The sequence below is a fragment of the Glycine soja genome, chromosome 2 (assembly GCF_004193775.1).
Source record: "Glycine soja cultivar W05 chromosome 2, ASM419377v2, whole genome shotgun sequence".
Lineage (NCBI taxonomy): Eukaryota > Viridiplantae > Streptophyta > Magnoliopsida > Fabales > Fabaceae > Glycine > Glycine soja.
The window spans coordinates 5,425,603-5,443,263 of NC_041003.1; the positions used below are offsets into that span (position 1 = coordinate 5,425,603).

Genomic DNA, 17,661 nt, shown 5'->3' on the forward strand with positions numbered 1-17,661 from the left:
TGATTGATAGAGGTTGTAAAAAAATAAAACTTATATTAAGTAATAACAGCTCCAAAGATTTTTTGTAATTACACATTTGTTTTTTTACTATTACTTCACCTTTCTTCTAGGGTGTTAGTATAAGTTTGATGGAACGTCACTGTAATAGTTTTAAACTTAGTAGGGATTAGTGTAAGAAAAAAAAAAGTAGCTAGAACTATGAATAGTTTGATAAAGTTCAGAAAATGTTGTTGTAATTTGTTCTAAATAAATTTTTTTTGGACTGTTAAACTTAATTTGAACAATTGAAAAACTATAAAAACTTAATGTAAAAATTAAAACTAGGAAATGAAAATCACCCACAAGATTTCTTAAACAAAAAAACCACCCATAAAGCAAAATATGACGCGATGTTTTTTATATTGTTGACATTTTTCATCATTGTTACACATATATGGGACCTCCTCTCCTTTTTTGTCAGAAAAAAGGTCCCCTAGGAGAATATATATTGAGAAGGTGACAAGTAGCTTAAGTGAACTTACTTCTGATGTTCAAGTGTTGTGTTTGAGTAATTCTGGGTTTTGTTGCCAATGCAATAGATGAATTTTATGCGTTCGAGTTAGGTGAGGTCCATTGCATTTAATTTGAAGCATAGAAATGGGGGAAGAGCTATACGGTTCCCTGATCAGTGAAAATCGACTTCACCTAGATTCCTAATCAATGTCTCTTTACGGGTGATTTTTTCTTTTAATTTCTTACTCACTCTTCAATTTTTTCTATGTTTTTATTTATATTATCATCCATTTAAACAACAGGCTTTCCCCCCCTCTATACTTCTTACCAAACCCACCCTCAACGTTGAAACACTACATAAGATTGAAGAGCATGATGCATTGCTATTACACTATTACAGTGGGGTGGGAATATGACACTACTAACAAATGAGTGGCTGAAAAGTCAGCGCATGGGTTTGCGAGCTAACTCATTGCATGTGTCATGACTGTGGTGGCCAGTGGAGGAACTCGTGCCCCGTGGATTTGTCATTTGGACGGCCATTAACTAACAAGTATTTGGTTTACCATTAAGAAACCTAAATAGTCTTTGAATAAAATATTATGAATTTTTATTTCTCATGAAATATGCATGTGAATAAATATTTATTCAATCTAACCTTAAATCAAACACATTTTAAGAACTTCATAATTCATTTAACACTGTTTTATGTTCCTCTTAAGTACTAATTAGTATTATAAGTAATAAAAGTCTTTTATTTTTGTTTCAAATATAAACAAATCTTATTTATTTATGTTTTATTTAATGAGACTTTTTCTAATATACTTTTCATTTAATATGGTTAAGAACTTTTTTATATTTCATATCAAGTTTTAATGAATGATAGTTTTGAAAAAATATTTGTTTTTTAATTGAAAATAATATAATTTAATGAAGTTAACTAATCTTCTTAATAAGTGTGAAGTATGCCTTTTTTTCTTATAAGTGAAAGTAATTATAGTAGGAGTACCTCTTCCATACTCAAATACTAGTATTATCTTTATTTTTATTTATAAGACTCAATTATTTAATTCATTATGACTAAAAAATGATTAGTTTAGTTGATTGTAAAAAAATGTGCTAAATTTATATTTACTTTGTCCTTAATTATAAGATATAGTTGATTAGTTTATGCTTATTTAGAAAGTTAGTTAATTTATTTATTAGCTTATATTTGTCTATAACTATAATATGAGAAAATAAGTTATGCATGGTTAGTGTAAAACATTTTTAAATCATTATCTAATCACACCCACCATTTATAGTAAATTTGTTAGCTTTTAAGAGAACCTTAAAGTCATATCAACGATGTTTTATGATTGGATAACAATGGAAAAATATTCTATATTATCGGTGCATTAAATTTGTTTGTAATTATAATATGAGAAAATATGTTTGTCAAAGTGTAACTCAAATAAGATAGAGAGAGAAAGAGAGAAAAATATACTTGTGGATGGTGTGACACAATTGTAGATTGTGTGTCATCCCTGATTACATCGCACAATCCACAATTGTATTATGGATTGTGTATCATTACTCTCAATATGTAATATATTTGTGGATGGTGTGACACAATGGTGGATTTGGTGCGACATTGGTCATGGAGTGCATTAGTGGTGTTGGGTGGAGGTTAGGTGCAATGATCATGGAGGTTTGAGGAATAGGTATTGTTTATTTGCTTCGGAGAAGAAGGATAAAAAGGAGGTATTAAAAAATATGGGGTACACCAAGCAAAAAATAGAGTGGGTTAAATAATTGCTTCCATTCCATTTATGCATGTGTTTCAGTAATGATATTTCTTGGGCTCAAGATTTTGTTGATTTTTCATCAAGGCAGTTGTTATTCATACACCTTGTTTTGCAGCTCAGATTAATTTTTTTTTATATAATTTTATCCCTTACCCTTCCCTCCTCCTCCATCCCTCCCGGAAGCCATTCTCTTCCTCTTCACCATGCACCTTTCTACCATGCTAGAGACCAACCAAAGAGACCAGAAGTTCCTCCCTTTCTCTCCTTCATTCTCTTCTATTGCCACGCTATAAAATAGAAATATGTTTTGTGACATCTATGCAAACCAGAAAAATATTTTTATTTTGAATAGATGTCACAAAAATGAATTTCTATTTTACATATGGACCAAAAGAAAAATGGAAACATATTTTCATTTTGCATCAACACAAAACGCATGTTTCTAGTCCAAATGCAAAACGAAAATGTAATTTTATTTGCATTAGGTTTTTTTATATAAATAGTTTTATTTATGTGTTTAAATTGTGATATTATAAGTTGCAATATTATTATCATTAAATCAGTTTTAATTAAAAAAACAAAAAATAGTTTTAATATTTGTATTATAAAGTGATAAAAAATAAGATATATACTGTAAATATTGAAAACGCACACCCTAATACAAAACAGAAACGTCTTTTTGTTTTGCATTGGTGATCAACAGAAACACATTTCCAAGAGGAGTATTTTCGTAAAAATAATTAAAGAAAAGGAGGGGTGCACTTAGGTAAAAAGGTTATGTAAATAATAATGAACTTTTACTAAACAAGACCTGTCCATTTAATAATGGCTACAACTGATTTTAATGGGCCATTTCTTGAAGCAAAAAGGAGGTCAACGTCTCACCCTCTACAAAACCAGACTCCTATAAGCAAACCAAAGGAGTATATCAATTGAACCATGCTCCGTAAATGCACTACGTCATTTTATTTCTGTGATGACTGATTGTCTTGCATTTCGCACTTCTTCTTAGTTCTTAGAGTAAATTATTTTTCTCATTCTCGAAAAATATATCTTCCCTTATAAAATTAAGGCTTAATTATCAATTTGTTTCCTAAATTATTTAAAATAATTTAATTTGATATCTAAATTTTTAAAAGATTTAATTTGGTCTCCAAATTCTTAAAAATGAATAAATTTAGTCTTCAAATTTTTAAAAATGAAGGTCTCCAAATTATTTAAAATGATTCAATTTAATCATCAAGTTTTTAAAAATTTGGGGATTAAATTAATTCATTTTTAATAATTTGATGACTAAATTAATTCATTTTTAAAAACTTGAGACCAAATTGATTTTTTTTTAAAATTTGGGGACCAAATTAAATAATTTAAAATAACTTAAGGACCAAACTAATAATTAAGCCTAAAATTAATATATTATGTTTTTCCTTTTTAATAAAGATATATACCATTATCTTTATCATATTTGTAACATTAATTAGCGATATTATAAATATATAATATTTTTTTGGTTTCCTTTTATTTAGATTTTAAAAAATTCTATTTCTGCTTATATACAGGGAAGATTATGATTAAATGAAAATTTGATAATTTTTTAATTCTCAATTTTTGTATTCTTATGAATCATCGATTAGTTAAAACTCTCATATTTATCATCATGTACGCTACATCAAATTAGTATAAGAGTCAAGTTGAACTTGGTGATCATATCATATTGGTATTCACCAATTTATATATTAAATTTGATTCGTTTTAAATATTAGGTGATCAAAACATGAAATGTCGTCGGATTGTATTTGTATTCCTCTTCATCGACATGGTGATAATCTCAATCTGATGTGTGATGAGAGACTCCACGCCGGGATCACACTTTAATTTGTGGTTCGAGTAGGGTTTGAGGGGAGGAAAATCACGATGGAGAGGCCGAACCATGTGATTAAGTTAATTTGTGCATGGTTCCAGCTAAAGAGGATCCCTGAGTTTGAAAGCTTTCTGAGTCCCAAAAGTACAAAAAACACTACTGGTTATTAACTAGGACGTGAAGTTCATTCCATAGTGTGTCACAAAAGCACTTAAAGTGCTAATTAACTAGAATACTGTACTTTGCTAAAAAAAAAAAAAGAACTAGAATACTGTATTGAAGATAATTAATTAATAGACATAAGTTAATGCTTCAACACTAAGGTGATGGATAAAATATAGATTTAGATATTTGTCATACTACTTTTTAATTTCGTCAAATTCAAGAGCTAATGTGACATTAAGAAGCAAAATTCTTCAAAATTCAGAAACTAAATTAGATTACAGCCCTTCACATCTGATTATAAATTCTTTAAAATGAATGGTTCCTATACGTGTGAACTATATCAACATTCACATAATCTACAAACAAAACACTTAACATACCGTGTAAAATATTTCATTAAAATTAATAAAAATAGGTTAATGATTAGACTAACAAAATAGACAAGATATAAGGCTAAAGCTACAACGACCGTAAACTCTGCAGGAACCAAAAGGGGATTTACTCCCTCAACTGAAATGATGATAATCATCAATTTGCATTACACATCTTTGTCATCTATCTATTCACAATCAAGGATTCGGTCTTTATGTTTTTTTATGCAATTATTATTTGGTAATTAGGGCAACGTGTGCCTAAAGGCACAGGTCACAGACAGTGATTATCAAGTCATAATGTGAAAGTTAACTAATGAGTTGTGTTATTGTTTCCTACTTTGCTACCTGCTATTTCAAAATCACACTATATATCCGAGTGCGACTTTTGATCAAAAGTAACAACTTGATTAACAAGATCATCGCACCGTCTTGACTCTTGAGTATATATATATATTCACTAGATTGTTACGTCCACGACCAGTAACATCTAAAATTATTTTATCGTACTTACTACTGTTTTTGTGAATAATTGATAGACTTTTTATTTTTATTTTTTTAATGTTGGACTACTCAATGAAAGGTACTACTGTTATTCATCTTAGGCTATGTTTTACTCTTTTTGACTATATGGAGATTCCAAGTGCTATCTCAATCGTAATTAATGATTTAAGTTAATCAAGTTCTCTTTCTTTGACTATATTGCGAGGAAAGTTCCACAATTGTTGTCTATTCTCAGGAATATATAATTTCTCTTGCAAATACATATAATAACAACAGATATCATTATTTAATTTTCTGAGTAATATATTTATTTTCTTTATTATATTTTCATTCATCAATGTGCAGTGAATATAATTGTTGTAATTGTGTTTGTGTGAAAAGTACTAGTGATAATACCACAATAACAACAACAAAAAAGTTCCATAATAGTGTACGTTTCATGTCACTTTTCAACGTACGGTACTTAATTGCATAAGGAAAACTACCAACGAAAAGGAATAATTAAAAATGATAATCAGTTCAATAAATACTTTGAAAACGATTGAATTTATATATGGAGAATTTTCAAAATAAAAACATTTTGGTATTATTCTACAGGATCATTATGGGTGGTACAACTTTTTTTCAATATTTAATGTAACTTTATACTAGGACTAGTCTAAAATTGAGAGAAAAGGTTAAACATGATTTGTTAATAATTAGAAAACTTTATTGAAATATTAGATGCGATCATTATAGGATTATTAGGTAGGATCATTATACTAAAATTAGATAGACTCGTATAATCTAATATGAGAGAAATTCAACTCAAATTAGATAGGTTGGTTCATTATGAGCGTTTTCTTTTTTTTGTGAGAAAAGAAAATTGAATTTTACATTGAACGAATTTTCTTTGGCATAAAATTATTCCTAGATCACGATATATATGAAATTATTTATAAACTACTACTGATGATGTTAGATTATACTAGTCTAATACAAAAAAATAAAATTATACTAGTCTTTTTTTTTTTTTACTGAATATACTAGTCTTTTGTGATCAAGTTGTTTAATGGTTATGATAATTCACCTCATATTTTTATTTTCAAATTTCTATTTAAAATTTAAAAATTTCATATGATTCATGGAAAAAATTATAATTATTAATAAATCATGTTTAAGTTCATAGGAAGTAATTTTTTATTAAGTTTTCTACCTTAAGAATTAGGTAACTCTCTTCGAAACTTCACTACCGAAAAAAACAAAAATTAATTAACCCGAAATAGATGAGAAGAAGTGGTGTACTGAGTGAGTGACTAGTGAGGACCACAAAAGAAAGAGCTGTACCTTTTAACTATAAAAATGTTCGTCCTGATAGAGAAATTGCCTCTCCCACTTGTTGCTGATCAAGTGGACAACAACTCAACAAGTATTGTCACCTACTCACTTATAATAGGCCCTTGTTTATCGACATGTTGTTGGTCTAAATACAAATTTAGACTCTTAATTAAATTTTTAAATTTAATTTTTATAGATAAAAAAAACGATTAAAATTTTTTAACAAAGATGATTAATGAGATTTTTTTTGAAAGAGATTAATAATTTAAAAAGTACTTGTGAATATTTTACACCTGTGTAATGTGAAAAAAATATCGTACGTATTTTTTTGCTACTCCAATCTTAAATTTTTTTAAGACAATTTGTTTTATATATTTATAAAATTAGTTTTAAAATTGTCATTAAAAAATCATAAATTGTTAAAATAATTAATAACTTATTTTAAAAAAGTTAAGTCGAAAGATTCAATTTTATTATTCACATGATATGAAAAAAAAAATAATGACACAATTCCTTATAAATTCAAAATTAAAATTGAAAGAATAATAATACTAATGTATTTTGTTCCTCCTTCATTGATCAATATTGTTGGGCAGTGCGATGCCAAAAGCTTGACATATTTGCAGCAAATTGATATTGATTTCGTTTTTAACGGAGCTTGCACTTTATTATCCTAAGGCAAAATATAGAACTAAATGTAATTTCCTTTTCACCATCCTTTCACGTTGAGCAAACACACTTTTGAAGGGTTCAAAAAGTTAAACCAAATTGGATCGATCGAGCACTAAATTGATATATGCAAGTCTTTTTTATCTGAGATATCAGCATTGGATTCCTCCAGCTGGCTTTCCTTCATAATGAACGTTAAAACCAACAACGAGTTATACACATACATTCATATCATGTTTCCTTTCTTTGCTGAAAGGTCCAATCTTATATGTATCGTGCTAAATTTGAAATAATTAGTTCGTTGACAGAGAGAATGACATGCGATGGTAGTGAATGCCCATTTGATAATGTTATTCTGATTAATTCAAGTGGGAGAGGCAATTATCCTATCGCTTTTTCTCTCATTATGCATTTTTTTTATTATCAAATACATGTTTCATTTGGCTTTTTAAATATATATGTAACGTACGTACACATCCATCATCACACATTCAAATTTGGAAATTTGACCTTAGATGTTCATACAAGTATTTTTATTTTTCTTTGTTGATATCGCATCATATATTAAAATCTATTTATGAGCTTTACTGGCATGAAGCTTAAAAAACCTTCATATTCAAAATTGATTATAAAATTCTATCAGCAAAATATGGTAATTTGTAATAATGCCCGAACGGAATGTGAAAAAGAACATTAAATGTGCTCATAACTATGATTTATTATCTTTGAGAAAACTTGATAAATTTGATTGGTCCTGTGATCACTCATCATGCAAGCACCAGTTCACCTTCCAGGGCATTCATTACCCATGCAACAAATAAACGCGTTATACTAAATAGAAAGCTAACGTAGTTTTTTTATAAAAAAAAACTTTAGTTTTTATTTTCTTCATTTAATAAAAATTAATAAACCTAAAGACTACCAACTGGCATGAAGCTATTCTAAGTTAGCTCATGAACTTGAGTTTGAGCCTTAGATATATAATAAAAAAAATTAAATATTCAAAGAATTTTTTTTTATCATAGATAATATTTTTATTCATCTAGAGTAGATTGTTTCTATTAGATGATACATGTAGTCTAAATTTTTTAAGAAACCTAAGAAAAACATAAGCATTCAAAGAGAGAGTTTTGTTGTACATAAGCCATTTAAAAAAAAAAAATTGACCTTATTTGATTTTCACTACTCTACCATGCGCGGCACGCTAACAACTACTTCCAAAAACTAAATGGCCGAAAGCAAAACGGCAGGCAACAGCTTCTAATTAAACAGGTCAAAAAGTATAGTACGTACTGAGTCGTCACGTATGTTAATGTCATTGTCATGTCCTCAACACGCTAAAACAAGTACCTACAAACTCGTGCTGTGCAACACCTTCAAGGATTCATGGACATCATTTCCATTGTTTGTGAAATTCCTTGTCTTAGCAGTATATAACATGGCAAAAATGAAAAATGAATTCGTGAATTCTACCTTGTAATTACTTATAACCTAACCAAATTACGGTTTCATAGTATTGACACTTCAGTAACCATGCATATTCTTAAACGCAACATTAATTATTCATTAACTTCATATTCATATTTTTATTATATTATTATTATTATTGTTACGTACCCCGATACTGCATATATAGGCTTGTTACAGCTGTACTTAAGATATTTTTCGATAAAAATTAAAGATTAATCTATTGAAATACTTAAATATATTTAAGGAATTATCCTTTCTCAACAAAAGTTTTTTCACATATGAATTTAAAAATATAATATTATAATCATATATTTAAAGAACAAAATTATTTGTTAGTAATGTCAGACTACTGAATAGGGTTCTTGATGAACTGATCCTTAATCTTTTGGTCTGAATATCCCGTCCATGTCACATTCTCATCTAGATTATTATTTGAGGCTACTTTTGTCACCGATTACAGTACTCACTATAGTAGTGTCACTCAACTCGCTCATGCATGTTGAAAGAAACGTCGAAAACAAGGAAAGAGCGTCTTCTGTGCAGATTTCCTTGTCACCGGCATTTGTACCCTTGACAAATGTGCAAGGATAAGTTCTTGTTCATCAACCTAGCTATTCTATGTAGATGAATAGGTTTCTGTTTGTGCGATTATCTCTTAGGCCTAACCGACTCAAATATAACCCCTTTCCTTCCGTCTTCATCATTTTTAAAAAAAATATATAAATTTGGTCTCATTCTTGGTTTCTGTTGTTGATGTTGTTTCCTGCTACATTTGACGTGTGAGGTTTATCTTATTTTTACATTGTACCGAGCCAGGTGGGGGCCACTTAACTAAGCAGCTTCTCGATAAACATTGAGATCCCATTCTTAATTCGGAAAAATTTTAGTGTCCGCCCCAAAATGGGATGAATATGAGTGGTAGAGGTAAAAAGAAAAAAGACAAAGATTAAGAGAAAGTGTAAACGTGGCAATTATAATATGATAAAAAAAGAAAATAAAGTAAAAAATGAAATAGATATGAAAGTGGGCAAATATTTATAGGGTCTCGTAAACTGTAGTGTTATTAAAAAAATTATTATAAAAATCATGAAAAAACAATAATTATTAGAACATTGGGTAAATAATTATTTTGATTAATTCTGTCGTGGAAGGCTAGTGGTTGTACTTATACTCGATAGAATATAGGAGTATTAATTGTGTGGATCAATTGTTTTAATTTAACCGATGATATCGAGTTTTAGTTTTAAGGATGTAAATGTTAAACACAGAGAGTTTGCATCTTATAGTGTTTCTCTAAAACTCATATATGCAAGATTGTTTCTGGAGGATGCTATGAAACGCTTGACCGCACGCAGATGAGTTTTTTGTGATAACTTTATTTTTACGTTCAAATTATTAACTAGATCTAACGACAAAAATCATAACACTTGTGCGATCAAGAGCTTTCCAGTGGCACTTCTCTTGCGACCCTAAGCAGGTACCTTGGTCTCCCCCCAAAGACCATTAAATGTATATATATAAAAAATTAAAATTAAAATTAAAAAATATTAATAAAGAAAATATATAAAAAAGAATTTTCTAGCTGATACTTGCTTAATTTTTTAATAGTTATTTATTAGATAAATATTTTTGTTAAATTTATTATTTATTAAATAATTATTTATTAGAAATTAATTTTTTATTTAATAATGTAAAAAATTCTGACTCCTATTTAATATACTTCTTAATCCGCCTCTACTTGTAGGATGTTCAATATGTCACTGTCATTTTTGTACTATAAAATGAATCTTCAATTATTTAAAGAAGAAAAGATTGTAAGAAAAACGATATTAAAATTCTTGACAGCATTATACAAATTAAAGAGTTACTTTATTCTTATAACTTTTTCGTCTCTATTTATTTGTTTCTTTAAAAAAAATTATAAAAATGAGTAAAAAGAATCTCTTATATGAATGATTATGATTATTTGATACCCTACGTGTGTACAATTAAGGGAAAAGAGAAAAGAGAAAGACATTAAAAATGAGAAAAATAATGTGTCTTGAGTGATAAGATGAAAAGGAGGAAATATATATGAATTAAGCAATGTGTCAACAAAGAGATAAAAGAAATGATAAACACTTACTATTTGGTATATGATAGTGTGTTTGGTACGATATACACTCATTTTACTGTTCCATCAATTAAGCTCCTAATGTTAAAAATGCTAGACATATATAGTCCAACAACAAGATAATGGAGGCATCAAATCTTGCCTATACCAATTTTTGCTATAAGATTGACCAACGAAACTGCTAGTTCGTTAATCTTGTCGAATAAAGAGAAAATTCAACAAGGTTTATACAAATTATTCTTGTAACATATAAAAATTATTTAATAATATCTGGATTGAACCTTAAATTAATTTAGAATATCTTAAATTATTTATTAAGAGTAGTTTTTATATTTTCCTATCACTACAAGAAAAATCCACTTTATAGACCGAAAATCCAGTTGCTAGAATATGAAAACCATTCACTAAAACAGTTAGAGACTAAATTGGAGACCAATTTTTGTAAGTAGCTAAAACCTTGGCAGCTGATTTTGGAGACCAATATACAACTGATTTATAAACCTCTTCCAAATTAGATCCACATATTAGATTCAATGCTAAAATGGATCAAGCATTTAACAAAGAATAAGAGAAACCATGGCAAAGAATATACCTCTAAAAGCCAAAGAAGATGTGGTAGAGAAGATTATGAACAGAACAAGCATAAGAGTTGCATAGTGTCAAATTGGTGATCCAAATACATCCTCTTTGCATTACTGAACACAAAAATTAGGAAATATAATCACATGGAATTGAAAAAGGTAAAAATCATGAGATTTGATGTCAGAGATGAAGAGTCGGAATATCTATCTCTTAAGAGCTTCACTTTTGTGTCATTTTTCACTTCTCTATTTCAATACATGCTTTCCATTTGCCTTTGTTTTCAATAGAGAGCATAGGCTATGGTTTGGCACATTGGATGAGATCTCTTCGTATGAGATTTCTTGATCAAGCTCTTCTCCTCTGCCACCATGAACGCTATGTCTCCGTTAACACCAAAAATCCTAATTGCTATGGTGATTGTTCTTTGATAAGTTTAGAGTGTTGATGGTTTTCATGAAGAGAAGGGGAGAGACCAAGAGAGAGTTCAAAGTGCAAAATAGAGATAAAGTAATTAGAATGTGATAAGCAAAGTTTAACCACCGTAAAAATATTTATGTGAAATATTAAATGATTTTAAATAATATTATTACAATACAATATAGTATTATAATATATAATAATAAAAAAGAAGTTTAGTTTATTTTTCTTTGATATAATAGATAAGAAGTTAAGTTAAATTATTCAGTTGATATTAAAAGTATAAGATATTTTCTCTATATGATATATCCATATTACTAGTAAATTTGAATTTTAAAGAGATTATATATATATATATATATATATATATATATATATATATATATATATATATATATATATATGAAATTTATTTCTTGTATTCATTTAATTGAAATTTAAAAACATAAACATATATATCATATGCATGCTACGAGAGTACTGAATTTCACCACTTCATGACAGAAAAACATTAAAAAATATTAAAATAATTATAAAATATTTAATTTATTATTCATACTATTATTTTTAAATTTGTATTGAATATTATAAAATTAATTATTATTTTTATAATTATTATTTACATTATGTTTATTAATTTTAATATTAAAAATATATATTTATATTATTAACTTATATTACTAATATTTCAAATTTTATATTTCTTGTACATAATATATTGTTAGTTATACATAAATTATAACAAAAAATAGTCATAATATATTGAAAAATTAATAATTATTAATTAATTAGACTGATTGATTTTAATTTTTAATTTCAATTTTTAATATTTAATATACTATTTAATTATTTCTTTTAAAAAATAATATTGTTTTATAATTATTTTATATTATATAATAATAATATTAAATAGTTTCCGAGCAATTATTATAATTATTGTAATTATATTTCTATTAAACCCTAAAATTTCAGCTTCTAATTCTTTTGCAATTAGAGACTGAAAAGCAGTGTCTAAAATGAGTTAATAGCAACTGAAAAATCAGTCTCTAGTTGTATTTCAATTAGAAACTAAAAACCTTTGGTCTCTAAAATGATTATATAGAGACCAAAATCAGTTTTTACGAATACTAATTAAATAAATATATTTTTAAAATCATTTAGCCGCTGAAAATTCAGTCTCTAATTAAAACTTAAAATATTGATTCCCGTAGTGACCAATTTAAATTTGTCTCTCTACAGCAGTCTCTAAATCAATATCTACAGTGACTCAATATTTTTGGTCTCTAGATCAGTCAATATTTAATGGATTTATTGTAGTGTATACTTTGTAATTTATTTTATTATCTAATTAAGATTAAAGGTTGAATGCAAATATATATATATATATATATATATATATATATATATATATATATATATATATATATATATATAGATTAGTATTTACCTTTGTATCATATGATAACACACATCATATCATATTAAATTAATATTAATTCTGGATAGCTATAGTCTCTACTAAAATAATAATATAAATTTTAATATTCAATTTTTTTTTCTCACTAAAAAAAATAAACAAAATTCAACATGTTCCAATTAATCACTCGTCTCCTTAGCCGGAAAGCACTACCCTTGAAACCATTCTTGTGCACAATAGTATATTCTGCAATTCCTCTTAAAGGACAAACAAAAATCAACCACCTTCAAATGACAATCTATTGGGCTAGAGTTAACAATTTTCGAAATTCTTAGTAACTAGCCAGGAAATGAAAAACGATCGAATTGATTAAAAACACTCTTCAACATAATATTCTTTTAAACGCATTCTTTTATTGGCTGAAATTTATTAAATTTTTTAAAATTTTACGATTCTCAATTAATATTTAAAAAAATTTCAGTCATTTTTAATAAATAATAAAGAACACGTTAAAAAAAAAATTGCATTAAAGAGTGTGCTGTGACTTGTGAGCATTCTTCTACGAAATTTGTAAAGAAATCTCAATTGGTAGAGGTGTAAGGAACATAAATGCACACAAAGAAAGAGCTAGTAGAAAAGTAAAAATAAAATGGAAGAAAAATAATTACTACGGCTACAGAAGTTGGTATAATAGGAGTAACTGTATTAAGTTTTCTCACGTAAGATTTCGTAAAGTTCTTTAGCAACACCGCTCTTAATTAATCAAACGCGTATACTTCAATTCAATTGTTGTTCTAAACTTTTAATGAAACAGATCTACAATGTTCAAAAATTAATATATATTTTTCCTCTTTTTTATTTTTTAATATATACAACCATACAAAAAATTACCAGCGAACACATATTTTTATCTCTTTCCAAAACTACCCTTGTTCCGGTATGGAACTCAACGTAGCCGTGAACTTGCCCATACCCCTACCTCCAATTTTACTCCTTCCTTTCCTCGCCACGTCATTATTACCGACCGTACCTTCCGGCGCAACTTTCCGGCCAGGCTTCGTATTTACATCGCAGGAGGAGAGAAACACAATCTGCTTCCGGCGGGAGCCGCATTTGGCGAGCGCGGAGGTGGCGACGACGGCGAGAGCGGCCATCTCCTGCGGCGGGAGGTGACGCTTGAGGCGGCTCAACGGGAGCGCGAAGTAGAGTTGACCGGGCCTCAACTCCTCGTCCTCGTGAACCGCCGTTACGACGTCGTCGAATCCCATCTCGTCGGAGTCGCATATGAAACACGCCGGATAGAGCTGCAGCAGATACGACACCTTCACCGGGTATGAGAACTCCTCCATCCTCCCGTCGTGAACTACAACCTTCACCGTCGTCGTCGTCGTTTCGTACGAGCTGAACAAGCAATTCCCCATGGAGATGGAAAGAAGAAATAAAAATAACAAACCTCAGTGAGTCAAAATTTGTTCGTGAGAAAGGTAGCTATATGTTACCAACCAAATGCTTAATTGGAGACACGCTGTGTTCTTGAATGGATATCAATATATATAAATAGGACTAGGAGGAGTCTTAGCTTAGGAAAGAGCCAGCGAGACGCGACCATCTTGGATGTCATGTAGGATAACAATTAATTGTTTTCATTTTTATTATTTTTTTTTCCAAATGGGAATGAAATTAAAAACTAATATATGTCTTTCATAAATATTAAAATAATATTAAGAATTCATTCTTCTAAAATTTTCACTAAAACTTTTTCATTTTCACAAAATTAAAATGTATGTCTTATTTTTTTTTTGTCTTAGACAGTATTTAAATATTTGAATTTTCATTGGTTATATGCATAATCAATCAAATATAAAAGTCATCATTTAGATTTATTAGAGTCTATGTTTGAATTTTCACATTTTAATTTTATAAAAATGAAAAATGCACTCAAAATTTGATCGGAATTGAACATTTATATTTTAGCAAATTAAGATTAGGAATTAAAAAAAATGTTGTGCGTGCATTGGGAGAGGCTTTACAGGCTGTTGACAGGTTGTGGTGCATGCAGTGTGGGAGTGTGGTAATTACGGAGAGAGGGACTGGTACCGTATTGTGTATGTGCATGTTGTAGCTTTGTTGGGTTGTTGTTTTGTTTATCTTTTTGTTTACTGTGTCGGGTGCTTAATTGGTTTGGTTCTTCAATTTGCATATAGTGGAGTTGTAATAATCTCGAACGTCCCATATTCGTAGATAGAGTGGGACAATGGGTGCTAAGGTGAGAGAGAGTGTGGGCACGTCGTTGTTTCACGGTTTAGGTTTTACTCTGAATAATTTATTCTATTCAAAGGGGAGGGCAAAATGTCTTCATATTATTATTTTCATCATATTAAATCACTCAGTATATTAATTAGTACATTTTTGTTTTTCAGCGTCTAATTAATTAATGATTATGTGTTGGGGAAAAAATGTCCTTAAATACCCAAGGGAAGGGATATAAAAACCCACAAAGATATAGGCACAGTAGAGAGGAATACCAATGGAGTGTTTATAATATTTTAAAATACCATAACTTTTTATCTAATAATAATAAGTAATTGATGTATAAGAAAAGACGTAATATTAAAGAATATTTTTTATAATTTAATTCAAATTATTATTTTTCAATTCGCTCTCAGTTATGAATTCATCAATGTATATCTTCTTGTTTGTTTTCTTGTTTAACAAAATTTAGAGAAGGGGAATTGAACAATACTCAAAAGTACTGGCAGAAAAAAAATTATATTTAGTTCATTTAAAAGAACTAGTGAAAGTTCAAACTTACATACAATGTGTTAGGAAGCTAATTAACTAGACCTCGTCATTTTCCACTCAAAGTGAAAAGATTATAGACATAGTAAAGAGTAATTTTGTAGGTGACGTCCAAACGTTGGAAAACAAAACAAATTAAGACATAGTGAAGTGTACACATGGTAGGGTGGTCCAGTTCTTCCTATAAGGGTTGGACTTTTGTGTCATGTTTCTCCTCTCCCTCTCCCCACCCCGAACAGCTTCACTCACCACGATTAATTTCAAGTTACCAACATCTTGATCACATAACACTTCTCTAATTATTTCCTTCTTGTTCCCCCATAAAGAAAAAGTACTGGCTTAGTTCTTAGGTTTATCATCATGGAGAATGTTGTAGATAAATCAGTGGGAGTGGATTCAAATTAAAACGACTTAATTAAGTACGGATACTGATTTGAAACTTTTTTTCATGTTGGAATAAAAATAGAAAAGAGTGTATTACATAAAATTAAGAACATAATGTTTAATTTAAAATACAACTATCATCCTTTGAGAGGTCTTGGATGCATGCTTATTTAGATGGTCGTCATTTGGTCCATTTATATTTAGGTAAAATTATAAAATTGGTCCCCCACTTTATCTTTATTTTTGAATTTGGTCCCCTTATAATTTAATTCACAAATTTAGTCCCTCAGTCTTATAAATCCCTGCAAAATTGGTCCTGGAAGCCCAATTTGGACGTTGACCATTAACCTCAGACGTTGATTGCCACGCGTCAATGACTTAGTGATTCCCTGTAAAGATTTCATTTTTTGTAGGTAAAACTGTACTTTTGGTCTCCCAATTTTACTCCAATTTTGATTTTGGTCCCCTTATAATTTAATTCACACATTTGGTCCCCCAATTTTATAAATCTCTTTATAAATTGTTCTGCAAAATTGGTCTTTTGAATGATTTAGCCACTGGTGTTAGAGACATGGTAGGTCTTGATAAATTTCGCACTTCTTTTTCATCGCAAGTTTTTCACTCACTTGGAATCTAAAGAAAAATCACTATTTGTCTCTCTCCCACTTACAGGGTTGTTTAACTTGGGAAAGTGGCGCATGAATCCCAACCTAGGTTTGAAATTTTCAGATATCTTACTTTAACAGGTTCTGTAATAACCTTTTTTTTTCTTTTTTTGCTCCCCCATGCGGTATTATGTGTATACAACTGCTTAAGCGACTTATGTATGACAATGATATTTTTGTTTGAAATTTGAAATACAGCTTCTCCAGTAATGAAATTTGGCTGAATTTATAAAGGGATTTATAAAACTGGAGGGCCAAATGTGTGAATTAAATTATAAAGGGACCAAAATCGAAATTGGAGTAAAACTGAGGGACCAAAAATGCAATTTTACCTAAAAAATGAAGCCTTTCCAGGAGACCACTCAGACGTTGACACGTGACATTGACACATGACAGTCAACGTCTAAGGTTAATGATCAACGTCTAAATCGGGTTTTCAAGACCAATTTTGTAGGAATTTATAAAATTGGGGGACCAAATTTATGAATTAAATTATAAGAAAATCAAATCTAAAATTGGAAATAAACCGGAGGACCAAAAGTACAATTTTGTCTATATTTATTGAAATGGAATACCCTTGGAAAATTAAGTAGGTAGATTTAGGTGATCAAAAGATCATGAAAAACTTTTAGTCAGATCTCGGTTATG

The 17,661-nt window shown here is 29.0% G+C and overlaps 1 protein-coding gene across 1 annotated transcript; it reads right to left on the reverse strand.

Moving 5' to 3' along the window:
* Positions 1 to 13,982: 13,982 nt before the first annotated feature.
* Positions 13,983 to 14,684, reverse strand: LOC114382549. Its single transcript, XM_028342056.1, has one exon. It carries the CDS (start codon positions 14,584 to 14,586, stop codon positions 14,089 to 14,091), a length of 498 nt encoding a protein of 165 aa, XP_028197857.1. The 5' UTR covers positions 14,587 to 14,684; the 3' UTR covers positions 13,983 to 14,088.
* Between the last annotated feature and the right edge of the window lie 2,977 nt (positions 14,685 to 17,661).